This window comes from Archocentrus centrarchus, chromosome 8 (assembly GCF_007364275.1).
Source record: "Archocentrus centrarchus isolate MPI-CPG fArcCen1 chromosome 8, fArcCen1, whole genome shotgun sequence".
Taxonomy (NCBI): Eukaryota; Metazoa; Chordata; class Actinopteri; order Cichliformes; family Cichlidae; genus Archocentrus; species Archocentrus centrarchus.
Genome location: NC_044353.1, coordinates 22,256,509 through 22,284,334, shown reverse-complemented (window position 1 = coordinate 22,284,334; position 27,826 = coordinate 22,256,509). Strand labels below are relative to the sequence as shown.

At 42.0% G+C, this 27,826-nt stretch overlaps 1 protein-coding gene across 1 annotated transcript; it reads right to left on the bottom strand.

The window, feature by feature from the left end:
- Window positions 1-295: 295 nt before the first annotated feature.
- arhgap44a (Rho GTPase activating protein 44a) lies at window positions 296-27,603 on the bottom strand. Its single transcript, XM_030736174.1, is given in 25 exon segments — window positions 296-1,660; window positions 3,374-3,664; window positions 3,667-3,774; window positions 3,884-4,028; window positions 5,405-5,620; window positions 5,622-5,765; window positions 5,767-5,920; window positions 7,018-7,206; window positions 7,310-7,327; window positions 8,229-8,412; window positions 9,472-9,563; window positions 9,672-9,785; window positions 10,248-10,328; window positions 10,501-10,582; window positions 11,038-11,149; window positions 11,361-11,488; window positions 11,798-11,879; window positions 12,537-12,605; window positions 12,797-12,911; window positions 13,025-13,101; window positions 13,253-13,364; window positions 13,531-13,607; window positions 13,696-13,815; window positions 15,912-15,951; window positions 27,311-27,603. Coding segments are annotated over 25 exon segments (2,955 nt in total). The 5' UTR covers window positions 27,364-27,603; the 3' UTR covers window positions 296-1,508.
- Window positions 27,604-27,826: the final 223 nt, after the last annotated feature.

The window sequence follows — 27,826 nt, the reverse complement described above, 5'->3', positions numbered from 1 at the left end:
ACTAATAACAACAGTTTTTTTTTAGGGGATAAATGCATCTTCATTATGAATTCAAAAACATGGGCCATGTAAACAAATCATGTACTTCAACAAAAAAAAGAAGAGAAGATATGGCATCGGTGTGCAACTCCTTCGTCCTTTAGCGTGCCTGAAGTCAAAGCTCAGGAGGAAGAATTGGAAAAGACCACAACTGAATTTTTTTTTTTTTTTAGCAGAAAAAACATTCTGCATTTCTGCTGCAGCATCGTAGTTACCTGGTGTTAAAGTGAAAAATTATGACTCTACAGTAAACCTGTTCATTGTGTGTTGGGACAAAAATAACATCAAATTTTTAATCATTACATTTTCTACACAATAGATATCAGCACATATATCATTATTATATATTCAAGATATGCACTTTACATATACTTTTCCTCTCAGCTTATATACATTAGTTTATGTACAGTCTTTGTATTTACACAAGGGGTAAAAGGTCACTGAACCTGAAGCACTTGAAACAAAGTTAAGAGAGAAAGACATACGAACCTAAAGGCAGTGTATCATCCATCCATATCATCAAACTGTTACAGCACAGGGGTGGGGGGTCCTGGGTTACTTTTCAGTGTGAACAACAACAGTAACACTCGCACAAAATAAAGCACTGCCATTCTCAGGCCCTTGATCAGAAGCAGGTCGCTCATATTGGCTTGTCATGCAAACACATCGTGGTGCTTTCTTCCTAAATAAATAAGGGATGCAAGTACAAAAACTTGAATTACAATAACATTCTTCTCATACTGTGCTGGTATAAAGTGAGTTAAAGTGAGTTCACCTAAAGGTAAGTTTCAGACAGAAAACGGCAATTGTGACAGAAGAGGGGAAGTAAAGATGGGGAGTGACACTAAGAAAAAACATTAAATGTTTTCTCTGGCATGCAAAGCCTGTCTCTAGGGCTCAGCATATTCCTAATGTGCACAAAGCTTGAATACCCTGTGAGCAATATAACCAGACTACGCTCTCACTCCGTGTTTCTATTTCACCCTGAGGATGGGCTTTGCTCCTAACCGTTTCAGTCTCTGAGTTTCCCCTAACCAAATGTTGTACAACTTGCAAATATCATATTGCAATTTGATTGCATGTTCTAATAAGGCAAAAATAAATTTGAAAACACAAAATACAGACCACTGCATTAACAACAAAGCAAAGCTATAAAAAGAAATAAAATCTTTTAATGCAATACTCATCTATTTTCCAGTCTTTCCTCCTAAAGGCAACTGTTCCTCCACTATGGCATTTTGGTGTTTTTTTTTTTTTTTTATTTTTAATTTTTTTGTAGTAGCAGTCACATTGATTTACTAGCAAGCAGTTGGAAAAGTTGAGTTTCTTTGCAGCCTGTAGCAGATGTGAGAGAGGGTTCATTTTCTGGTTGGCACTGGTGAGGCCAGTTTCCATCGGACCTTGGCGGAGACAGTTAAGACTATGTACAACCATAGGGGTGCTGGTAAATGATGCCTAAGGGTGATAGGTCATAGAGTGGTACTCTGGGGCTCCTCCTCAGGCACAGCATCCCCCTCTGGATCTGTCACTGCCATGGACCTCCTGCAGGGGGCACCGCTGAACTCATCGATGAGGCTGTCCAGATTGACATTGATGGAGGGGATTTCATAATTGAAGATATCTAATTGTGAGGATGGGAAAGGTGAGTATGGTGAGCAGAATAGTGGAAATGGTGACGATGAGCACCAGGAAGAGGAGGAGAGGGCATATGATGATGAAAATGGAGTGTAAAAATGAAAGAGAGCAGAAATAATATTAATTGTTTTGAGTCTGAACTCATGGTAAGTGGCATATGACTGAAGGAATCAGTAGATTACATGTGCTTCAGATTCACAGGGATGTTGTCAGCATGGTGCTAATTACATCAACAAACTTGCTAGAGACTAGTGGTAGTATGTCACAGCCTTTTGTGTCTTTTGAGACAGGAAGAACAGATATGTTGTCAGATAAAATACAATAACAAATCAAAAAGACTGCACAGTGACAATTACATGTTTACAACAGTGGACAGATAAACAACAAGGAGGCAACAAGATGTGTGTGGAACTCTCTGGAAAAAAATGGCACCAAGACACCAAGTGGGCTTAAAGTAACAATGGAGATCTCCAGAGGACTGTAAATAGTATTTGCTGTAAATACAGATACTCTTATGTGCTGCTCCATTTAATGGAAGCGGCAGGTCCAAACAGAGACTGATGACTACTCCTGTGTAGGAATGAGATGGAGTGTGGCAGTGTAATAAGAGGAAGCAGAGGTTATAAAAAGCGATGAACCTGCCAAAGGAGGAGTGGGGGTTACCTGTTGCCCCCCTGATACTAGTGGCAGGGGTGTTGGAGATGTCTGCCAGCATAGGGCTGGGAATGGGGAACAAAAGGAAGGGGCTTTAGGATGAAACCGTTGTAAGCAATGGTGTCTGCAATGTGAGCGCAGTGTGATGCACTCTGGGAAGTCCTTAAGCCATGCATTATTAGTTGAAGTGCAAAGAAACTACAGCTAACCTGCTAAAAAGGGACAGGGATTCTGATTGAGTGTTACAGGTGGGTATGTTTGAGGCAGGCTGCAGGAGACCCCAGAGGCATCCACAGTACGAGGCCAGGCAGTGAGATGGAGTTTATGGGGCGGGGGCGGTCTGGCTTACCCTAAAAGTCCCCCTCACACTTAGCCCACACTGAATCCCTGGCCTCACACAGCTGCAAAGTACACAATAGTAGCAGGGGGAACAAGAGAATGATAAATATAACAAAGTGACAGGATCACTGGTATATATTAACAGAGCACCTCATTTTGAGAACATCATAATGTAGCTTTAACGTGGGGTTTGCCTGGCTGGGTTTCCACTCCTGCTACACAATAAGAGACACTAGACTGGTGTGAACTGTGTACGCCTCTGACCTACCTCTGCCAAGTGGGGGTCTGGGTAACACAGATAAACAGAGAGCACATGATGAATCTAATGGCAACTTCCATACAAGCAGGACGAGCTATGCTTCTCTGATGTTTCCACACGTTACCCAGAAACATCATCACATAACACAAGCAATGAATACATTGGTCAGGAGATTTGTTTACTACAGTAGCACAAAAAAAATGCTAATATTTACATTTTATCATTCTCAGGCATCTGTGTCTAAAAGGCAACTTGTTTTCATTCAGACATTTATTTGGGACCAGTCAGCAAAGGGGACAGGTATGTCTAGAGTGACAGGTTCTATAGAGTCCTACACTCGTCCACCGTCTCCATTGGACAGAGCCACAGCGAGTCTGAGAGAGGGCCGCTGCAGCCCCACCTGTGGTGGTGGCGGTGGGGGTGTTGTTGCCAAGGGCTGATGTTTACCTGTAGACATGCTCTCCCCAGGAGACAGTCCATCCAGGAGGCCCTGCTCCATGGGCTGAGGAACTGGGGCCACAGGTGGGCCTGTGAGCCCCGGTGGGGCTGTGGGTGGCTGAGGAGGGGGCAGGCTGGGTCTCTGCCTGGGCTTAGGGGCAGGCCTCGACTTGGTGAGTGTCCCCGTCAGGGAAGGTGGGGATGAAAGAGAGTGGGGTGTACCCAGTGGGGTCTGCCCAGGGGAGGACGGTGGTACTTGACCTGAAGGACAGGTCAATCCATAAGGGGAAGGGGTGCTAGAGGTGTAGGAGACAAGCTGACTGGTGACGGCTGACCTGTGGACTGGTCAGACATCCCTCCAGACTGGCCGTAAGGGACCTTAGGAGGCACAGGGGCCAACTTCTTGGAACCTGGGAACACACACAATAGTCAAATTAGTTTCCTGTGGAAATATGAACAAAAGATGTTTAAACTTTGGAACGTCAGTCAGTGAAAGCTCAGATTGAGAGAGGTACTGACCTTTGCGCAGGGTGTGTGGACTGTGCTCTGTGGAGTGGGGAGACTGGCTGCTGCTTTGAGGGCTACTGCTGGGAGGTACTGTTGGACCTGCAACCTGGATGGCTTTGTGTCCAGTTACAGGGGAAAGCTCTTTACTCTTCAATGACTGAAAAGGACAGGTGAATATTAATGTGTGAACAGTATCAGACAGTATGTTTATGAACAGTAAGTGTTTTGGACTGGTTGCGTGTACACTACTTATAGCTACTACCACCACCATCACCATCCTTTACGACTGTTTCCACTGCTACCAACATTGCCAAGTTTTCTGAAGTCAAGGGGAGAAGTTCAACATCTAAACCCCTGGTATTTTTAAACAGATTTACACAAATTTAGTACACATAATTCTGGATAGGTGCAAATGTTTCCACACATTTGCACTACATTAAAGATGATGAAGTATCCTCTTGAAAAAAAAAATGATTTGGCAGATTTTTACACCAGATGCAACCCCCAGAGGATTTCTGGCTCCTCCCAGCAATGAACTGGGGATATTGTGCTTGATAAGCAATTGTGTAAATTGTGTGTGTGTGTGTGTGTGTTTTAGAACTTTTTTCCAGTTTTAGAAAACAACAGAGTGTGAATACAGATTAAATGCTTCTTTGGACAGTGAAGATACACTGAAAATAGATGACAGACACTTCATGCAACTAGATACGACTGACAAACTCTTCACTGAATGCATAAACGTACGCAGTAGAGTGAAATTAATTGGAAAAAAATCTAACTGAAAGAACAAGTAAACATAACTGATTACATTTTAAATTAAACTTTTTTTAAAAATATGACTCGTGTACCCCCCCCCCCCCCCCCAAACCCCCCCAAACAAAAGAAACACACCCATTTTGGAGCATAGTAGAAGTGACATTTAAAGTTATATAACATCTAAATAACTGCCATTCCTTTGAGTTATACAACAAGACATCTGAATGCAGGTCATCAACTTTCTAAATCACAAGAAGAGGCATTAAAAAGCAAGCTTGCTCTGACTGCTGTAATGATTCACACTGTGGTAGTAACACCAAAGGCTTCTGAGTCAAAATACTATCAGAGACAAACTGTAAAACTCAGCACTTTGGGTCCAGCCGGAGGTACTGCACTGTTAGGGTTACTATTTTACTAATCTCAAAAATCCTTTCATAAAAACAAGAGGTTTTCCATGTGCTGATTGGTAGAAAACTGCTGCAGACTTGACAATAAATACATTTTTTATTCTAGTTCAAAGCCATTCCTCATGTATTTATTGTCTACTCAATAACAGCATCAAACTGAGTGCTATGTAAGCCAGTAACATCCTTGGTTGCTGGACAACCCAGCTGACAGGCATCCCGAGACAACCTGTATGTTACAGAGATATACAATTTGACGGGGGAGGTAAAAAAAAAAAAAAAGCCAAAGGAAAATATGAGCCAGCAAGCTAAAGGAGAATATAGCTGCCACTCTGTGATGCATCCATTGTGGCCAGGCGTGTGTTGTATTTACCTAGTCAGCCTGGGGGGTCCTCTCTCTCGGGCACATGGACAGGCAGCCCACGGCGGGGGCGGGGGGCACAGATGAAGGGAGGCTAGGGGGGTTGCCAAGGCTCTGGTCATGACGGGTTAGTACCAAGGGGGTTTTGATGTAGAGTGGCGAAGCATTAGTGTCTTGCATGAGGGCATGCGACATGTCACCAGGTGGGCTGTGTTTGGGGAAGTGAAGGACAGCTAGGTTTGGGGTTCGAATTGATGTCAAGTGAAGAGGAGGAGGAGGAAGAAGAGGAGGAAGGGGGTGGGGCAGGGGGGGTGAAGCCAGACCAGCGCACCGGGGGTGGGGGTGAGCCAGGGGGCTGGGACTCTGGACCTGGTTGCCACAGGGCGAGCGCAGGGTGGGGGTTTGGGATAGAAGTGGTGGGGTGTGGTATGGCACATAGAAATGGGGTAAGGGGGGGGTGGACGGTCATCCCCTGGGGGCGGGTGGGCATGAGAGGTGTCCGGCCGATTGGGCGACACGTTGTCTGAGCTGTAGATTATAAGAGAATAGACAGCACAAAAGAAACAGCTCTATTGACTGAACAGGGAAACGCACTGGAGCGATATAGGAGAAGCTGTTTGGATGATTAGGGTGTGTTAGTGTGTTAGGCATCTCGAAGCCAAAAAACAGGAGGATTAAAAAAATAATACTGCATCTTGCGGTGGGCAGTGGGCACACAGTCAGCAAAGACAAGCACAAAGAATAGAAAAGAAAATTAAGTTTCATTGCGAAAGAAAAATAATACAGTGTGTAGGACTCCCTCTGTGATCACCTTGTGTCTGCACACTGCATAGAGCTGTGAGGATCCTTCTCTGGAACCAAAGTGCTGGTCTGCAGCTTTCAATATCAAGTTGAGTTGATGACTGAAAATCTCCTCACTGCTGGATGTGGAAACCCTACCCGCCCTAATCCTATATGACTTGTTTGTATCGCAGGTCCTGCAGTCAGCCCAGGGCAGTGTGAAACAGACACAAAACCCTTTCAAAGGCTGAAAGAGCCACAGGAGATGAGGGGAAAGACAGCCAAGCCAGAAGCCATAATATCTCTCGCCTGCCACACAGGCAGAGCCAGTGACCATGAGGTGATTACTCATGTGCTTAACTGTGATAATGATACCAAAGAAATTGTGAAATCAGTCTTGTGTGTCAACAGAAAAAATAATAATTCACGACCAAAGCTGAGAAAGCCAGCCACAAACAATGGGATATTGGATATATTAGCATGCTTGCAACAACTAGCAGGTTGAAGCTTAGTGCCACGTAGATAAACAAAACTTGTTTATACAGTATTAGGACTAAAATTCTTCAGATAGTTTTTTGAATTTTGACTTTTACCCACAGTGACTTGACAAATGGGCACAAGGACAATTCAAGAAATGTGCGACGTGTGAAAACAAATTAATAACAGAATGAGACTTGACCACAATCGAGGGAGATACACCAAAAAGAAGATGGCGGCATTGCATATGAATGGAAGCATGATCAACAGCCAAGAACCAGTGCAAGATGATGTGATGGTGACGATAACAATAAAAATGAACACTGGTGGATGGAGAAGCGAGGGCCAGGGTCTCCACTGTGACTTACCAGACCCTTTCTCCAAGTGGAGGAGTGGCAGAGGGAGAGATGACGAGTTCTCCGGGCTGCTCGGGGATGAGGACGTCTCCGGGAGAGCCGGGGCCTTGCATGCCTGGAGGAGTGGAGGAAGCCTTGCGTGCCAGCGTGGACGAACCCTTACGAGACACCCAGGAGGTATCCATAACCCTGACGCCCATACTGGAGACAAACAAATGTAGAGAGTCATGTATAGCAATATCAAACCCCTGTGAGATGAATGGAGGAAAGAAGTGGGGGAAGTGAAAAAGGAATGATACAGTACCTTTGTATCTTCCTAATGCTGCATTAGTAGGGAAAAGAGAGGCAAAAGTGACATGAGGTCATAAGTAATGCAGACAAGGTTCACAATATGTTTAAGATTTGATAGGGAGCTATGATCATGGCAGGGAGATGAGATCAAGAGTAGAGGGAGATTGTGAGAGGAATTCAGGCCATGTTACCAGTGTGTACTAATATGCTGAATGCCATTTAGAGGGCTGCTTTGTCCAGTTTGTCCAGTTAAACCTTTTTAGTCTTAGAAAAGCTCGGAGCAGATTCTTTTTCCAAGCTGCTCATTACTTGAAATGGATAAAACCTATTTTCTGTCCACCACCCCCATATTGAATAGCTGCTTCCACAAATTTAGACTGATGCCTTTAGTGTGATTATAGAGTTTTGTTCAAGGTTTTGGTTCTAATTCCTCCAGTGATTTTCCACCGGCCCGATGAATGAGTCAGGCCAGGTGACGTGCTAGCCAGACTGTGAAGAAGGAGCTGGGTGTGGGAGGATGGGAACATAGCATTGGAGAAACATTTCCTTAGAAAAAAAAAAAAGGTAACCAGCAGCTCTCCATCAGAGACCTGTTGCCATAGAGACCATGCCATTCAAACATATTCAGCCCCAAATATTCAAATGAGGGCAGTTTTCAGGCTTCTCTTGATGAATCCTGATAATAAAGTGGTACAGCTGTATGCATTACTATGAGATAAGATATGCAGTAGAATACTGATTTCTGTGCTGCTTATGAGGGCTTCTGACTCACAGGAATGAAAGCTTTAGATTAGAGGATCTGTGAAAACTTTTAATTCTCTCCTTAAATATAAGAATTCAGTATCAGTTGCCTGAGAAGAGGCGTGGGTGGAAAGAGAGAGATGGAAGGAGAGTGAGAGGTGGGCAGCACTAGTGAGCACTTGGCATCATACCCATCTTTCTTGTAAAACTCCAGCATCATGTTGTCAGTGGCGACACTCAGTGGGCGGCGGCTCTGATCGTGCTGCTGCTTGCGATCGGATTGGTCCATGTCTGGTGAGGGCATAGAGCTGTAGTTGGAGTTGTGGTTGGTGTGGATCGGGCTTCCGTAGCTGCCTGTCAAGTTGAACTCAATCTCTGAAGCAGAAGCAGACACATCATCAGAATGTAGTCTGTTATATTTACAGTAATGTTTATAATTGTGTGTGTTTTGTGTATACACAACTAATCAAGAAAACTACAACCAGTTTTAAGAATTGGAATTATAGTATGAACCAAAATAGGTACAATTTTTTTCCCTGAAGATTAAGCCATACAACAATACAGCACTAAATGTCATATCAAAAGCTTTTTGTTTTTTAGTGAATAGCAGTCTGCATTAATCATGCACAAATGATGGGCAAATTAAAAACTACTTAAGCCAATGAGATTGTCCCATTGGATGTGCATAGCTTGCAAAATCAAGGGTTTGTCCACACAAAGTGGTACTGGAGATCAATAAAACAGTGAACAGCCAATCAAGCCAAACAGTTTGCAGTTTGTGTCACATGCTGTGACATCAGCATTGAATTGTGCTTTAAATCTAAGTGCATAACATGGTAGTATGCTGCAAATCTGGAAAAATGGTTTAAGGGATTGTTTCAAAAGAGCATATCTAGACAAAGTTGCTGTTTCCAATGCTGCACAATGCTGTAAGTTCTAGTTGAACTCTGCATATTAATTTGTTTGTTGCCCTGGGAAATGTATCATTACAGTGTGTTTCTGAAGAAAGATGGAACATGTGTGGTCCTGTTAATTCTGAGAAGCGTGACATGGACACAGGCCTTAAGTTTGCTTACGATGCATAGTGCCATTGTCCAGTGTCAAGTGTCACAGACAGTTTTGCGGTATCTCTGTATGGTGTATTTTGTGTGTTTGTTTGAGGTGTGAAAGGAATAGACTGGATTAAAAGATTATAATCATATTAGATAAGGCTGGGGGGGGGGGGGGGGGGGGGGGGGGGGGGGGGGGGGGGGGGGGGGGGGGGGGGGGGGGGGGGGGGGGGGCACCCGGAAGCATATGATTTCTGACATGTTTGCACAATTAAAAGATGCAAAGCTGTGTTCTTTGAATGAAACTGGACACATTTTTGTTCTAAGGGATTTTCTTAACCATCTCAAATACCACAATTTTACATACATAGTGTGTAATCCCCACCTCCAGGGAAGAACCAGTCAGCATGCTGGATGATGGGCTCAATGATGCCAACAATCTGCAGCGACACGGTGGTCATCATCTCTGTCATGTTCCTGGAAAAAACAGACGAGTGAGCTACAGCGTGATCACTCCATCATTAGTTTAAATCCAAAGCATGCAATATTAAGTAAAAGTATTAGCTGCTAGTTAAGAATACATACGGTTCATTGAGTGTCCAGAGCAAGTTTGGTCCAAGGACAATAGCCATGTTACCAGGAGTCATCTTGTTTGCATCCTGATACTCACTCAGCTTGGCTAAGAATTTGATCAGATATCTGTAGGATTGGATACAATTGTGCATTTTAAAATTGTAACCCATTATTTTTTCTTAGGTGTGACATCTCCACCATTACCGTCTCCTGTTTTGGAAAGTGAAAAAAAAAAACCCAAAACCCCCCAAAATAGCACCAGTACCAGACTTGCCACATGCAGGCAGCGAGCAAGACTGTAAAACTGTTTAAGTTATTGCCTACAGCCGGTACAACTATCAGTGCTGCAAAGAAATTACAGTAATTTCCTTGTCAGTGATATCTGGACTTCTGAAATTGATGATCCTGCTGTTACCATTATTTCCTGTAGGTGGCACAAGTTGAGTAGATATTAGTAGGAGTGAAAGGATTTCAGTGGTCCAGTTTTGAATAATTTGTTTCAGCATATTTTCTCGATGTCCTTTTTGTTTTCCTGATCTTTTTGTTTGTGGTTAGTAGGGTTACATTGAATCAGGGAAAGAAACTGACCTGAAATTGTTTAAGTTGTCTGTGGGGAGTTTTTCACATGTCGCCATTAGTGCTTGTAGTCTCTTGTCCATGTCTTGAATGCTGGAGAAATATAAAATCATTACAGTGTACTGTTGCTCCACTTCTTTATAAATGCCACCATTTTTCTTTTGACAGTTGGAGTCCCTGTATGAACATGTTGGACTGCTTTCTATTTTTAATCACTGCCAATGGCATAATTTGAGAAAATACTTTTAAGACTACAGCGACTCACTTAGAGGCTTGAATCCATTCATCGTAAAGTTCAGTGGTCATCAATGGCTCTGGGAGCTCACGGAGATATGATTTCAGGGCCCCTGCGGGATAAGAAAGAAGGAGAGCGTAAAAACTGGGCAGCTCTTTGAAAGAAGTGGAGGGTTGTTTTCTCTCTACTGATGAGGCCATGCTCCATATCTCTACCTCCCTCTAGCAGGCCCTCATAGCTAGTGCATCTGCCAAAATCAGATAGCTCAACACAGACATTTCATGCTAATATGTGAAATGGACAGCAGTATCTGAACAGAAGGCTCTTGGGAAGATAATGCTGATGGCAATAAAGACAGTTTAGTAAGAATTTTTCAAAAGAACCACATTTGTAAACTACATTATATCCAGAACGATTGCAAATACTTTAGCTTTTTACAAATGATCTTTCAATCCCAGAGTTAAAATAATTGGCTGTTTACAATTTGCCCTCTAACAATTACAGAGAGTTGGGATTGTTGTTATGGAAATGGGCTTTGAACGATGCATTTATGTGGGCGTAGTTCACCTGCGATGGCGTGTGGATCGGAGGAGTATTCCTGCACATCAAGAACTCCACAATCCAGAGAGGCTTTCAGCTTCTTCAGCTTGGAGGCTGAGGGAGCCACTCTAAAGAGGCCCTACAACCCCCACACAGGAAACACAGAATCTTGTATAATTATCAGATCTAACACAAAGTGTGTATCTGAAAAGAGGGACATAATGCTGATATTGAATGTTTACATTACATATGAAATATGCAGACTGGCCTGTATGCAAGAAACAAAATAAAACAAAAATAAGAACACCTAAAATGCAAAAGTGATATATGCATGTGTGCGTTCCTTCTACCTCCTCTTGCATGCCGCACTCTAGCAACATGGTGACACAGGCTTCGATGGGGAAGGCAATCTCTCTCCCACTTATACTCAGGTGTTCCTCCAGAGACTTGCCAAATGATGGCTTCTCCACCCACGCCTCTGTGACACAAAACAGTACCCAGAATCACACGTGGATGCCAACAACCCTATACACCCACTGTTTTGTCTGGCAATTGCAATTTAACCATTAATTAAATATCAAGGTGCATAACTGTTCCTTAATTACATTGTTATGTAACTTGCCAGGGCTATTAGTTTATTCTTTGCTGATCATCTTGGTATTGCTTCAGGCACAGCAATGGAGCAGATCTCAACACACACACACACACACACACACACACACACACACACACACACACACACACACACACACACACACACACACACTAGACACAGCGTATGACTCACCTTGGTGAGCTTTAATCTGGGGTAGGACACTATGAAGAATCTCTAATGACTTCCTGTGATATTCTGCCTGTGTTTCTATAAGCTACAGAGGAGAGCAGGGGAAAATAAAATATAACATAATTACAGCAAACAATTAGGTTGGTACGATTATAAGCTCATCTTCAGTGTCTACTGTGACCCGCGCTCAAATGCCCCCAAAAATTTCTGATCAGCCGCAACATTAAAAACACCGGTGAACTAAGTGAATAAAACTGATCATCTCATTCATTCATTCACTGGCACGTAGCACTCGCTGCAGCACACCAAGCACACCCACCACTTCAGGCAATGGCGCGTCCTGAAGGCAGTGGCCTCAAATAGCAGGACAATGCACAAATAACAAAACCTGCTCGGGAATGGTCTAAGGAATACAACAAAGACGCCAAGGCATTGACCTGACCAAACCTCCTAGGGTCCTAATCTGGTCAAGCACCCACAGGATGTGCCAGGACAAGCCTGATCCATGAACTCAAAGGGTCCACTTTAAATGTCACAACGCCAGACACTGCAGGACACTGACAGAGATCCTGGGTCTGTGCCCCAACAAGTTAGAAGTGAAACCATGAATGGGACCTACACAATATCAAGAAGTTGTGTAGGTCCTAGATTTAATGTTGTGGCTGATCAGTGTATTTTAATGGTATAAAAGCGATACTATTTTTCCAGTGGCATTGCTGATTTGATGATATGCTTTACTTACTGTCTGGAAGTAGTTTGCATAGTCTATTTCTTTGGCCACGAAATTGTACATATCTGCTGACAACTGATCCTGAAAAAAAATTTAAAGAAAAAGCATCTTAAGGAAATGATCTCACTAATGTCATACATATAATTTTATTATCATCCTATGACTGTGGTCCATTTGTGTCTAATTCATGTAGAAGTGTTATAAATGAAAGAGTAGAGCAAAAGTAGATGGGGGAGGGCATGATATACAAGTATCACCGATTGGTGACTCACTCTACAAATCTCCATCCGATTGGCTGTCTCCTCCATTTCCTCTCTTAGGGACTCAGACTTGGCGCCGGGCTGCAGAGTGCTTGGGTGACTGGATGACTTAGATGACTGTTGATATCTATGGGCAAATGAAATAATAGACACCGCTTTAGACATTTCAGTTTTTTTATTTTAACAATATATTACCAAGAGCGAGTTGTAGCCTCGCTCTTCAATGTGAGCACTGTTCACCTTGTTCGTGCTGAGTCCATGTCCAAGACAAGTTTAGCTAAGTGCTTCCTCTGTTTCTGGATGTTGGGAATGTCCACCTGAAAAAAAAATCCAAGGAGTTGATATGAAGACATTTTATGTAAATGAGGAACATGTTGTACTTGTAATTTTCTGCTATTAACAATGTAAATAAAAATGCCAACATGCAGCTTTTAATTGGTGCATTAAATAATAGTAATGTCAGTTCACCTCAGCAAGGACATAAAGAGGCTCCACCACATCTCTCTCTATCTGGTACTCAAACTGAATGAGTTCCTGGGCCAGCTTCTCCTCCGTCTCTCCACACAGTTTCAGCATCTTTCTGTTTGGTGATAGCCAAGTGCAAAGTCACACGCAATCAAATACAATTAAAATGCAAACAAGGATAATAAGGACAGAGAAGAATTCAACAGCCAGATCAGTAATTAAAGATGAGCCTGTGTGTGTATGTGTGCGATTTAAGCACAGGGCTCTGAGCAGTTACTTACCCTAGGAGAGAGTCTTCCCCCAACACTGCAGCCCCTTCTTCCATGCATTGTGCCAGGATAGTAAGTGGTAATTTTTTCTGATGGTACAGAGAAAAAAATGTTACACACACACTCTTGGTAATGTCTCTTCCATCAGTTGCCAGAGAGACTGACACCAGTACTCACAGAAGGTGACTTTACAGATCTCTTCTCCATATCAGTCCCCTGCTGACCCTGCAGGCAGGCAGTCAGCTTCTTGTGAGTACTGTGTGTCACCTGCTTGACCAGATCCAGACGCTTTTCCACCTGGAAGAGTACACGCAGACAACATGAATATCACATCACAGATGCAACACATCTGTCACCTTTAAGGCAGCATCAGGAATCAGCAGCTGCTCCCTCTTCATGGTACATATTGACAGTAAACATGTATATTTACAATGAGGAAAATTATACTTCTTTACTTCTAAATTATAGTAAAGTAAATTATACAAAGTACATTATAGAAATTATATATTTTTATAATGTACCTCTGCCTCTGTTGCCAATTACCAAGACTACATGAAGTACCCTCTGAAAGTCTACTAGTAGATGTACATGCAGCACTACGGACAGTTCCTACTGTGACCATCATTGAAAACAATCAGCTGATCTATACCATGGCAACAGTGATCCTTGAGATGCTTGGCTACAAGATGAACAGCCACAAGGAACAGAACCCTCCATGGAAAAGAAGACTAGAGGCTAAGCTCAAGGCAGCATGGAGGGAAGTTAGCCAGCTATCAGAGCTGCAGAAGGATGTGATGAAGAAAGGAGTGCCTAAGAAGTACAACAAGCTGCCCGCACCTGAGGCCTTAGAACCTGTCAAGCACCGCCTTGGCTAACCGCTTTAGGAGGTTTACCAGAGATAAAGAAGCCAGGAGAATAAACAAGATGTTCTCCACTGAACCATCCAAGGTGTACTCTCAGTGGCAGGGGAACAATATTTGGAGAACAACACTAGCGGCCAACTTCAAGTTTCAGTTGCACAAGTCACCATCAAGTGTGGGATTTATGAAGGAGACATTACAGACACTGAGGACAGCTACAAGTACCTTGGAATTCCACAGGCTAATGGGAACCACGAAGAAGCTGCTAGGAAAGCTGCAACTGCCAAATACCTGCAGAGAGTAAGGAAAGTACTGAGGAGTCAACTGAATGGGAAGAGCAAGGTCTGGGCAATGAACACCCATACCCTACTGGTCATCAGATACCCTGCTGGGATAATAAGCTGGCCAAAGGAGGAGATAGAAGCCACTGATTGTCAAGAAAAATAAACCTCCTTACCATGCATGGGAGGGTTTCACCCCAAATTCAGTACAGTGAGACCATATGCTAAGCAGAAGGAAGGTGGACGAGGATTAGTGAGTGTCACAACCACTTTCCTAGATGAAACTCCAAAGATCTGTGAGTACATCAGAAAGATGGCCACAACTGATCATGTGCTTTGTGAATGCCTCAGGCTAGCAGAAACCCAAGAAAGAAGAAGAGCAAGATCAGGAACCATCACGGAAGGACAGGCCTCTCACGGCATGCACCACCGGCAGATAGAAGAAGTGGCTGATACTGAAAAATCCTACCAATGTCTGGACAAAAGCTGGCCTGGATGATAACACAGATGCACTAATCATGGCAACACAGGAACAAGCGCTAAACACAAGATCGACAAAAGCGGCATCTGCCAGCCACACAAGGCAAGACCCCAGGTGCAGGCTGTGCAGAGATGCACAGGTCTTCTGTCAGGTCTTTGCTGGATTTTTCCTATTTTGCAAGGACATGACTTTGAGATATTGTTCATTTGCTGTTTGGTCTGCCTCTTTTTTCTTTTTGTGTCCTTCACTTGTCTAGTTCCCTCAATTTTTTAATGATGCACTGCACACCATGCTGAGACATGCCAAGTTTTCAGCTAATAGCTTTTCAGCAAGCACTTTGTTGGTGCAAATATACAGTTTTATGCCGCTTCCTTAAACCATTCTCTGTCTTATCTTTGGCTGATTCAACTCAAGAAAAAAAAAAACACATTCCTCTAAAAATGGTCAGGTACAAGGAGTGGATTGAAAATAAATGAAAAAAAAGCAAATGTCCAAAGAAAAACTTTGGAAGACCTCAGAAAGCCTGGAAAACTATTGCTAAAGAGCACTTAAAAAATGAAAAGTGTCTGGATCCTTGGAAGCAAAATATCAAAAAAGGAGGGGTAGATTAAGAGCATTGGTCCCATTAAGGTATTGTTCTGCATTGTGGTTTTATGATGGATATTTATATTTGCCAATTTATTACAGGACGATTCATTGCTATTCACAGGTGCAATGATTGTACTGATTTTCTTCACATACTTGCACGCACACTCTCATACTACAGCTCACCTGTAAGAGGTCTTCATTCAGCACCTCTGTTTTTTCTGCCCTGTAAAGATAAAAAGCAAAAAAAACAAACAAACAAAAAAAAAACACAAAAACCAATATCCAACATTAGAGGCAACTTAAATTTTAGCTGATATTAGTATTTTTAGACTGCACAGAAGCAACATTGCATCTGGCTGTTTTTACAGTATATAAGGACAGATATAAGAATCGATGCTGTCAGGACAAATAAAACATTACTGTAAAAGGTAGGTAGCATCTTGACACTTCCATATACACACATAGCACCTGCCACAATGATCCCATCATTAATTCACACATCTTCTGATAACAGGAGAAATAACATCACACATGCTAAGCTTTTAAGTTCATGATGATGTGTCAGGTCAGTTTTAAATTATTTAGCATACTTCACAAGTCTTGCGTGTCTTTCCCAAAATGATCTGGATACAGAAGACGTATTTTTGTACATTATCAATGTGGCAATTCGCAAAGATTTGTAGGCCACATGCACACACCTGTCTCCTTGGTTTTTGTGGGTGAGTGTGTGCATGAATGCAAGTGTTTGCGAGGCTGTCTCTATGAGTCATCATCTTCAACAATACATCACAATATCACATTAAAGCCACTTATTTAAATGTGTTAATTCCCACTGAGAAGCATCACATCCTACTTGAAATCCAGCAGATGGGGACTGAGCCAAAGACTGACGGAAAAGGCAGAGCTGCAGAGCAGATGGAGCAGATAAAACTACTCTTCTGGAGAAGTGAAAGAGCCATTAGCTCAGAAAAGAGCAAACCACTGGATATTCCAAATATATGGTGTCAGCTCAGACTTTAGTCAGCAGGGACATTTCCCAGATAGCTTAGCATGCTTTTTATGATCCTACAAGAAAAGATAAAATGGCCAAATTGTCTCCTAAGAGCAAATATATTGTACATCTTTTTGGTGCTACTGTACTACTGAATTCCACCCCAACCAAACTTGGATGCCTGAAATTTACAAACAATCTGATTTATCAGGAATACCTAATTGTGGAGGATAACATGTACTTGCTGTTAAGAGAAGGGGATTGGGCAGACCGTCTGACCTCCTAAAATGAGGCACCTTCAGATCCCCAGCAGCATGCATAGTTACTTGGGACTTCCCTTCCTGTATGAACAGCCTCTTCCTGTGATTGTGCCCAAACCATGCAAATGCCAACTGCAAATAATGAATCAGAATTTATCTTGACAAAGAGAATTAAAAAGGACCTTGGTTTGTGCTCTATTTCTCACGACATAGGGGAAAATAAATTACCAAAATGCTCTTTTCATGTATGAAAAGACACACAACATAACAGCTAACTATTGTTAAAAAGTGGCAGAATACAAATTGACTAAAATGTGTCTAACGTTGACATGCAGATGCATACACACGTCCCATGCATTGTCACCAACAACGGAAAGCTGAAATATTCAGCTATTAGCATCTCCAGCCACAGAGAGAAAAAAAAATGTGAGCATGGAGCCATGGGAACTGGGTCAAATCATGTACCAGTGGATCTAATCACAGCCAGCCTCTTGGAAAACTGCTCTACTCACTGAGCTAGGAGGAAAAATACAGGAAATGTGTGTGTGCATGCCTAAGAGAGAGCGACAGAATGATAACAAAGCGAGAGATTTCTGGCGTGATTTATAAGGATAAGTGTGATCGCAGATTGCAGATTACATGACAAAGGGGGACAAAAATAACCCAAGCAGTACACTAAAGTTTGGCACAGTTCTGCTGAAACACTCCACCGCACTAAAAAGCTCTGAAATGCCATGGTTTATACAACCGCTCCCCTTGCAAGACTATATTACATGCCGAGAATAGGTAGAAGCTCTGCAATTCAACAGTGAATTAAATGAGGCAATCACAATTTAAAGCATAGACATCTAACATCATCAAGGACCACATCCAGTGTTGCTATTACGACCTAGACATCAAACAGATTGGAGCCTATCTTCAAAGGCAGCACTGTCTTGTTCTATGAGTTTGTTTGTTTTTAGAGAGTGGCATTTCCTCTTAGGAAAGCAGCATCACACATAATCTGCCTGTGAAGACACAGAGAAAAAAAGTAGCATTGTCAAGGCATGAAAACTGGGAGGGGTACTGAAGTTCCTTGGCCCTACAGGACCTGATGTAAGGCTAGCATCAGGGACAGTTTGGAGGTGAGGAGAGATATTCTTCTCAGCAAATATTGTGCAAAGTGAAACCTGGGAGGAAAGTAAAGATGTGGGAGAGCTGGCAGCCTTGTGGGTGGTATGCTCATGGAGAGAAAGGGAAACTTTGCCAGGTTTATGCCAACCATCTGCCACTATGCAGGCATTCCTTTACCTGGAGCTGCTGATGACTCAATACAAACACCGGCACAGAAGTTTAAAAATGTGCAGGATAATGAAGTAAAGTCAAAATGCAGACATTTTTCATAAGCTTTCAGACCAAACACATGCAAAATGATACACTGGTGAAAAGGACTTCAAATCTGAGCAATGCAAACATGAATGACCCCAGAGAGAGACGAAGATGAACGAGTTGATACAATATTTGCGCAAGATGATTAGCTGCCAGAATGAAAAACAGTCTTTCTACATCTGGTAACAGCATTACCAAGAGGTTGACATGAAGAAAGGTCTGAGACTTTTTTTTAGGACATCTTTGCAGTGTTGCTGTGCATGTTTTCCCACAGTCTTTAGAATTTATAAGTCACAGTATTTGTATTAAACTGCAGTTAAAACATTAACTGTGCAGCTGTATATTTCTATCTCAAGTTATGTTAATGTTGGACAGCTGCATCGTTAGCCCCCTAGCACTGTGTATGGTTTATGAAAGCATGAATAATCCATTCTGACATAATCAAAATGTGAATAAAGTAGCATCCATAGTCTACAAGCCAATTGTTGGCTGTTGCTGAATCTGAGTCCATCTGAGCTTCAGCTGAACAAAGAGAAAATGGTCATTATCTGGTTTGCTCACACTGCTAGCCTGGCTAACAAAGGCCCTCACTCTGAGCCCTGGAAGAGCTACATTGGATGCTAGGTCTTGAACTGCTAGAGGAGGGTAGTGAAGCAGAATGGTGGCCCTGGGCCTCAGCAGGGCACTGCACAGCCTGGAGCACTGGCATGAGATCCACAGTCGGTCACATACATACACACAAGCAATGACACACAAAAACACACAACGGTGTTTATGCTTGAGATGCTCCCTGAATATTTCTCCATTGAAGGCTTTTTGTTTTCTCTAGACCTGCGTCGTCGTGCATCTAGAGGCCCAGTTGGTTTCTCCTCAAATGGTGATGGGATGCAAGGTTACTAAAACAGAAAAACCCACTTACTGTAGATGTCCACTAAACTAGGTCACAGTTCTGTCAAGTATGCAACTGTGAGCACATATATGCACACAAGCATGCACATATACACACAAAACACACACATGTCCAGAGAGGGTGTGAATGAGAGAGAGGGAGCCTGCAGCATTCAGTAACGTTTCACTGGAAACACAAGCACTGAGTTATCTCTAATAACTTTATTCATGGTGAACTGAATCATTTCCCCAAAAAGGCGCTCGACAACGTGACTTAACTGTGTTTTTACACTTGTCATCTTCCCAAACATACACACACACACACACACACACACACACACACACACACACACACACACACACACACACACACACACACACACACACACACACACACACACACACACACACACACACACAGAGCAGCTAAATGGCTTCAAATGCAAGTAGATAATAAACCAAGACAAAGCAACAAAGATCAAAACAATCCTTTACTTGTAAATGAAAATCCTGCCACACGCCACCTTTCGTTGTTAAAGCTATAAATTTCTCCACTGTTTTTGGAAATCTAACATGTGGGCGGGCAAAGCCAAACGAATGCGATGAAACAGCTAATACTAAATGAGTGTTTCTAGGCAACCAAAGCAAAGGACATACTTTATATTTGCTGTGCACAAAGAAAAGGAGATAGAGAATGATCTTTTATGGTCAAACAGCAAAGAAAAAGAGAGTAAACAGCACAGGAAGTTGTTGTTAGTGGATTAGTGCTTCCTGTTTTGAGCCTACTGACATTCTTGAATGGACGGAAGTGGGCATGCTGACAGGGAGTCACCTGTCTCCTTAACTGAATGCATAGTTACTTTATAACAATGCCAAGCTTGTCCAGTTCATTTGTAGCTACTTAATACTAAGAATTACACACTAGACTCTAGTACATACAGTTCTCTAGTAACTAGAGAGCTGTATGTACAGTGGTATCATCACAAATTTAGCCTGATAATAATCAAAAATGTTTGTGCCTAAAGACTGTGGTACTTCACACTGATATTTGATTGTTTGTCAAGAGCAAGAGTATCTTTTATGCGAAATCCTCTTTATGCCCTGTCTCCTATTTGTATACCTCACATTTTGAATTACATGTGACTCTGCATTTCAGTTATAACCTGTGGTGTCTTCCTTTTGGAGATGATATCATGAGCAACAGACCCCAACACCCCAACACTCTGACACACTGTGCCAAAATACTGATACATCAATATTGTTCTAGTCCTTTCTCTTGGAATGCAGTCATTGATTCACTGGTTTCCACACCCACCAAGAGGTGGAGGGAGGTTATGTTTTCGGTCGCGTTGGTCTGTCTGTCTGTTTGCCTCTTAGCAGGATAACTTGGAAAATAATGAACAGATTTCCATGAACATTTCTGGACTTGCTGGCGGTGGTACAAAGAACAATTGATTAAATTTTGGTGGTGATCCAGATCACCATCTGGATCCAGGATTTTGTAAAAGGATTTTTTACCAATGTGAGATAGGGACAATATTCACATATTTTCATCTAACCTTATGAGGATAAATGAGAATCCTCTGAAAAACATTAAGGTGCAATATGACCATAAGTTCTGTCATAGCAAAGTTTATTCATGATTGAAGGAGGAGTCCGGATATAATGCTGAAAATTATAGGATCAAAAAAATGCTTCATTCCTATAGAGTAAGAAATAAAGGCAGTAACATGCAATAAACACCAAAATATAGCTGAACCTGATGGAGTATGACAAGACTGGGTGGTATCTATTGTAGCGTTATTATCGGCACAATGCCAAATTTGGGGTGGGTGAGGTATGCGCTCTACTGAGTGCCCTTCTAGTTCAATATGTTAATGTTCTTATCAAAACATGCAGGAGCTCTAAACAACTTCTCCAACATTTTCGCTTTTACACAGTTACTGTTTTATGACTCTTGATGGTGGGGCTTCTCAGATAAATGAGGGTAATGTGAACGGAAATTGAAATGAAGAAGAGATTCACAAGGGGAAATGATGGATGGTGGTGGAAAGCAAATCAGAGATCCAATTAACTCAACTGGCACATTACTGGAATGAACAAAAATGTCACACACACACACACACACACACACACACACACTACAGTACAGTAAATAAATGCACAATTCCTATTTTTTTGCCAATTTAGGGCAAATTTATTTCTTCAGTCACACAGATCTCATTATGTAGCAGAGATAATTGTCTTCTGATATATCACAAAGTTGCTGTGATACTATAATTATCATGTGAGTTACTCTGTGTTTGCCACCCCTGCTGTGTGCATGATCACTTTTTTAAGCGCCGGGTCAATAGGGACATAACAAAAATAAAACTGCAGGGGAGAATCTGAATCTGATGAGATTAAGCAGTCATCTTGAAAAAAAATTTTATGCTGTGTTGTTTTTTTCACAATTACATTTTTAAAAAAAAAAACCTGCACTGAGTTTTTTAATGGACCTTTAATAATACGGGGGCTCTTTAAGGGGGTTAGTCTTTTGAGTGAATCGACACCAGTGACATGGAGAGGGAGAAACAGTGCTTCTGTCTGATATTACATCATCTCTCTTTTGATGGCCAAAATGGCCCCTTGACAAAGGCTCTTTATCTCTATCATACCCTGTAGTATGCTGTCTCTGAAAGGCACTGATGGGGGATATGGGAGGGTTATCAACATTGACCTTGCATATTACCACGGGATGGCATGAGACACTTATTCAGCAACAGCTCTTGCATGATCTAGAACATGACTAATGATTCACATCTGACTATTGATGCCTCGATTCATAATACTTCATAATACCACAATGCCCTTCCATGTTCAGCTAGAAACCATAAACAAAGAAAAAGAGCAGTCACTCAAGTTGTGAATGCAACTTGCTCTGAGATTTCTACCAGAAAGTCAAGGCTAGAGGAGGCAGATATACCGGGGAGGAGGGGCCATGCTGCATTTTCATGCAACAAGTTACTCACCACATCTCATGTTACCTGTCAGCAGCCATATGCTCTTTTAGAGTCTGGCACGCATTCTCACCAAGAGGTGTAGATGTGTTAATTTTGCACTGAATTTAAAAACAGGCACAGACATCTACTTCTCATGCTAACAGCAATTTGTTTACAACATTAATATGGTCAACTACATATTAGTGCTCAGAGCTATTTCTGCCCGTTCCTTTGCATCAGTGTATATACAGTGCATATTTGCCACATTTGCATATTTCAGACAAAGATATAGATTAGATTAGACAAAGATAACCAGAATAAATATAGAATGCTGCTTTAATGATTATTTCATTTATTAAGGGAAAAAGAAAATGGTTGAAAAGTCCAAGCCTATCTGCCCCTGTGTGAAAAAGTAATTGCCCCCTAAAACTGGTTGTACAAGTCTTGGCAGTAAAAACAACAATCAAATGTTGCGATAACTGGTAATGAGTCTTTCACGTCCCTATGGAGGAGTTTTAGTCCACTCATCTTTGCAGAATCGTTTGAATTCGGCCACATTGGAGAGCTTTCGAGCATAAACGGCCTGTTTAAGGTCATGCCAAAGCATCTCAATGAGATTTGGGCTTTGACTAGCCCACTCCAAAACATTTTTCTGAGCTATTCAGAAGTGGACTTGCTGGCATGTTTTGGATCATTTCCCTAAGGTTCTTAAGGCATTTAAAAGCAGAATGGGAAGCAAAACCTTTCAGGCCCCTCTTCTGTGGAACCAGCTCCCAGTTTGGATTCAGGAGACAGACACCCTCTCTACTTTAAGATTAGGCTTAAAACTTTCCTTTTGATAAAACTTTTAGTTAGGGCTCGATCAGGAGACCCTGAACCCTCCCTTAGTTACGGTCTTTTTCCTCTCTATGTGTTTACACACCACTCTGCATTTAATCATCATTATTATTATTCTCTTGTTCTTTTCCACAGTGTGTCTTTTTTCCTGTCTCCCTCCCTTCACCCTCAACCAGTCGTGGCAGATGGCTGCCCCTCCCTGAGCCAGTTCTCCCTGAGAAATAGATTTTCTGTCATTCCAGTTCTGCCGGAGTTTTCTTCCTGTTAAAAGGAAGTTTTTCCTTCTCACTGTTGCCAAGTGCTTGTTCATAAGGGGGGTCGTCTGATTGTTGAGGTTTTCTCTGTATTATTGTAGGGTCTTTACCTTACAATATAAAACACACTGAGGCAACTGTTGTTGTGATTTGATGCTTTATAAATACAACTTTATTGAACTGCAGTGAAATATTGTCCTGCTGTATAACTCAAGTGCGCTTGAGCTTCAGGGCATGAACTGATGGCTGGACATTCTCCTTTAGGATTTTCTGGTAGAGAGCAGAATTCATGGTTCCTTCAATTACAGCAAATCATCCAGGTAGTGAAACAGCAAAGCAGCCCCAGACGATCACACTACCACCAACATGTTACATTACTGTTTCACATATGGCCAGGTAGGTTTAGATATTTTCTTCCCTTAATAAATGAAATCATTTAAAAACTGCATTTTGAACTTAATCAAGTTATCTTTGTCTAATATCAAAATTTGTTTAATGATCTGAGACATACAAGTGTGACAAATTTTCTGTATGGACATTTTACACACCCACAATCTGTAAAGAGGCCACCTGCATGCTTAACACTAATGCATTCTCCTACTGCCTAAGAAATGAAATAGAAACAGAGTAAGAGACACTGCAAGAAAGAGAACACATGGAGCCCACAAATGACTGCCATTTTCAGATAATTGCATTGTGGATTGGTGAGCTAGAGATGCCCTAAAAGGCACAAGAAGAAGGCATCTATCACAGTGGTATTTGTGAACATTACAAAGGTGACAGAAGCAGAGTGCAAAGATGGAATGTGGGTGTGTTAGCGAAGGAGACAATTCTGCGTTTTCATCCGAATAAATGTTATTGTATAGCAAAACATATTCTTTCTCATGCTTGTATCATGGAATCTTTTACCAGTCTGTCCTAGACCTAGATAGGACAGTGAGTTGGGAATAGAAAAATAGGTCAAGAGAAATGAAGGGTGGGAGCTGGCTGAACCAATATAATCTTTGCTCGCTTCTTCAGAGGGCACACAAAAAAAATTAGAATGTCTTTTTTTAGAAAAATGCAAATAATAAAGTACAGCAGACATTTCACGGAGACTGAGGTCTCTATTAAAGGTGAACTTCCAAAAATAATACTTCAGGTCTCTCCCACTGTACCATAACACATTTCTTTTAGCTCTAAAGTATGCATGGCTGCACACCCTTTTTGCTCCACAGAGGTAATTGGTCAAGCTGGTGATCACATGACATGGATCTCACCCAGGCAGGCTGCAGCAGAAGCAGAAGCAGAAGCAGCAGCAGCAGCCTTGGAAAGTCAGAGGGATGCTGACACAGCACACCTGAACAGCAACCCCCAAAGAAGCCCTTCATTATCCACCGGAAAAAAAAGAATGTCAATGCAGAAAGACTTGCAATTACAGATAAGCTAATATATGCAAAAAAAAAAAAAAAAAAGAGATGAGTACATTAAAAGTCTGTTGTGTATAATAGCTCATTTATTTTCTCATAATAAAGACACACATGTGCTAAATACACTAAACTGCATGTTTTGTATTGAATCTTGCTTCTAAATAATAAAATTTTAGTCTGGATATTCTTGGTAACAGGACACATCACTGATATTATCAAATCCAAAGAGACCACTGAGGCTCAGGATGGACAAAGGCCGTACCCACAGAGAAACCCTGCTCCAGTCTGAAGATAGTTACAGCTTGAGTCAGCAGAACAGTTAATCTAAAGCCTCTGTTTTTCCTGTTTTACTACTTTATTCCTTCCTATAAAGTGACTCAGAGAACAAAACCAGTAGAATTAAAAGACAGCTCAAGGGTAAATCTAAAGTAACTCCATTTCACTTAACATATTGCAGTACAGTATCTTGCTTGCAGAAAAAGAGAAGTTCAAGAGCAATGTTGAAAGCAAAATGTTATGGTCTTGTGTGAACGCTTACATTAAGCATAATTCATTTACACTTTCAGTTTTTGTACACACTTGTCCGCCCACTGATCCCACATTAACACTCTACGGCCCGTAGGTGCAAGAACACATGGATCCAAACATAATATATACATGCATGACTTGGTGGTAATATCAAGGAACACTTACGCTACATGGTCCAATATAAGAAAGAGCTGTAAATATAGCTCCTCAGATGAACCATGCCTCAGCACCTCTTTACACTTCTTCAAATCCTTCAAATTATCAATGGGGGAGAAATTCAGACATATTTACTGAATGGAGACACGTACATGTTACTCTTTTCTAGAGACAAAAACATTTGATGGTCATTTGAATTGAAAAAATAATGTAGCTGTAATCATATGGTTCTTTTCTGTACTGAAGAAACCTTGGGCAGTCTTGCCATCTATGCCCACATGACATAGCCAATCATTGACAAGGTTACCACAGGGTCGATCCATTACTTTTTGTCTTAATTCAAAGCTCAAATGTCTGATTACACCTTGATTTGGGGGTTTGAAAGTGTCAGATCTTGTTGTGAACCATGGTTATGATTAATAAGCCAGCAGGGCTGTTCAGAGAGAATTATGTTGCTCATTATCACTGTCGTACAGGCAGACCAACTTAACATGGTGCCACTCTTAGACAGCTCCAGAAAAAACAGCAATGTGAGAAAATTTTCCACTTAAACCAGAATCACTTGCGCCACCCGCGTCAAATAAACTGTATAAGTGCAGCACAAATGCATGAAAGGAAAAGTGCCATATCTTCTCTGGCCATCTGAAGGCCTCCAACCTGCTTGCCCACACACATATCCAGAATCACACCCACACACACAAACACTCTGAGTCACTAGAAGAAGACATTATTACAAAAAAAGACTGCGGCTAGGGGGATAAAAAGCAGTATGACCCATGGGGAAAACGAAAATGATAGCACAAATAGACACCCCGCCCCCTTGCTCAAAAAAAAAAAAAAAAAACACACACACACACACACACACACACACACACACACACACACACACACACACACACACACACACACACACACACACACACACACACACACACACACCATCTCTTCTGAGGGCATTGTAATAATAATGACCTACACGTCCTGGTCTTAATCCCCCCCCTTACTGAGCAGAGAACACCTTCTGGCCCAGCGCTGCTTGACAAGCTGCTCTCCCTTAACACAGTGGGTGGGGGAAGACTCATAAGCCCACTGGACCGGTGTAAAATGTCACAGGCTCTGAAATCTATTCCCATCGTCAAGAATGGATTTCAGAGCCATTCAGGTTCAGGGCAAAAACGTGAAAGAAAACTGGATAGGTAGAGGTGTGCAGAAACCCCTCATTTAGATATTTTTAGGACCTATGATGAATGATAAAGCCATCTATTTAGAGTGGTATAAATAATTCTTAAAACGCATCAGACAGATGCGGATCACGACCTTCAGGAATTCACTGACTTGATCGCTCACGCCTGAGAGGTGCTTCCCTCCTCACAGCTGATATTACTGCGTAATAAAAACATTGCGCCTCTTTTTTCTCATTTTCCCTCACGTCGCAGCCCATACTGCATCCGTCTGCATCACGTTCACCTATCGACAGGTTCGGTGACAGGAGTCTATTTTAATCACGACATAACTTCGCAATATCCTATTTGTCAAACTCCATTGATAATACTCATATCATGTCATTAAAAACTCGTCACTGTATGATGGTCCGTGTTGGGGGTTTTCTATATTTAACATATTTCCGTGGGCAGGTTGTAGCTACTGGGGCACTGCGCCTACACGCTGCCTATGCGGTAGCCTATTCCACTTGGTATTACGCATAGAACACTTAGGGCGTTTTAAACATGCTGTGTACATTTCCTCCAGTAAATCGGTAAAAAAGAACAACAACAGAACAAAAGCACAAATAAAAGAATGAATTCCTGTTTGCACACATGTAATTCACATCTAACTGGGGCCATGCGGGGGTTTCTCCCCTCTTTGACTTGGTCAGTCGCGACAATAGCGCACGGAAAAGGTTTCCTTACCTTCCCACCGTTTGGTTGGCGAGCTGTCGCATCCGATTGAATTGCTTCTTCATCTTGTATTTTCTGCGTTAACACCTACGAGGGGAAATATTCCGCATTATTTCTCTCAATACATATCTCCATTCTCCACAGAGGTGCAACACAAATTCCAATCTGCCATTTTCCCCTTTCCCTCATCGCAAGCTGCCAGTGCCAAAGAAGTATTCCACGATTACATATTTTCAATTGATATACATTTTTTTTTACATCTATATTTGCCCCATTGCCTGTGCAGGGATGCTGGACCAGTTCACCGCGGGCACACACACACAGGCAGGGAGCGACAGCAGTGACAAGTAGCGGCTGCGCAGCAATGCAGTGTGGGAAATGGAGTTTATTACGACTGACTACTGAATAAAGAATCCGTTCTTGCCTGTTCCTGTGCGCTATAAGGCTCGATCAAACGGCTCTAGAGTGTTATTGTGAATTTATCATTTTAAATTTTACTGTATTTTTGTGTGTAGCTATCAGTAATTG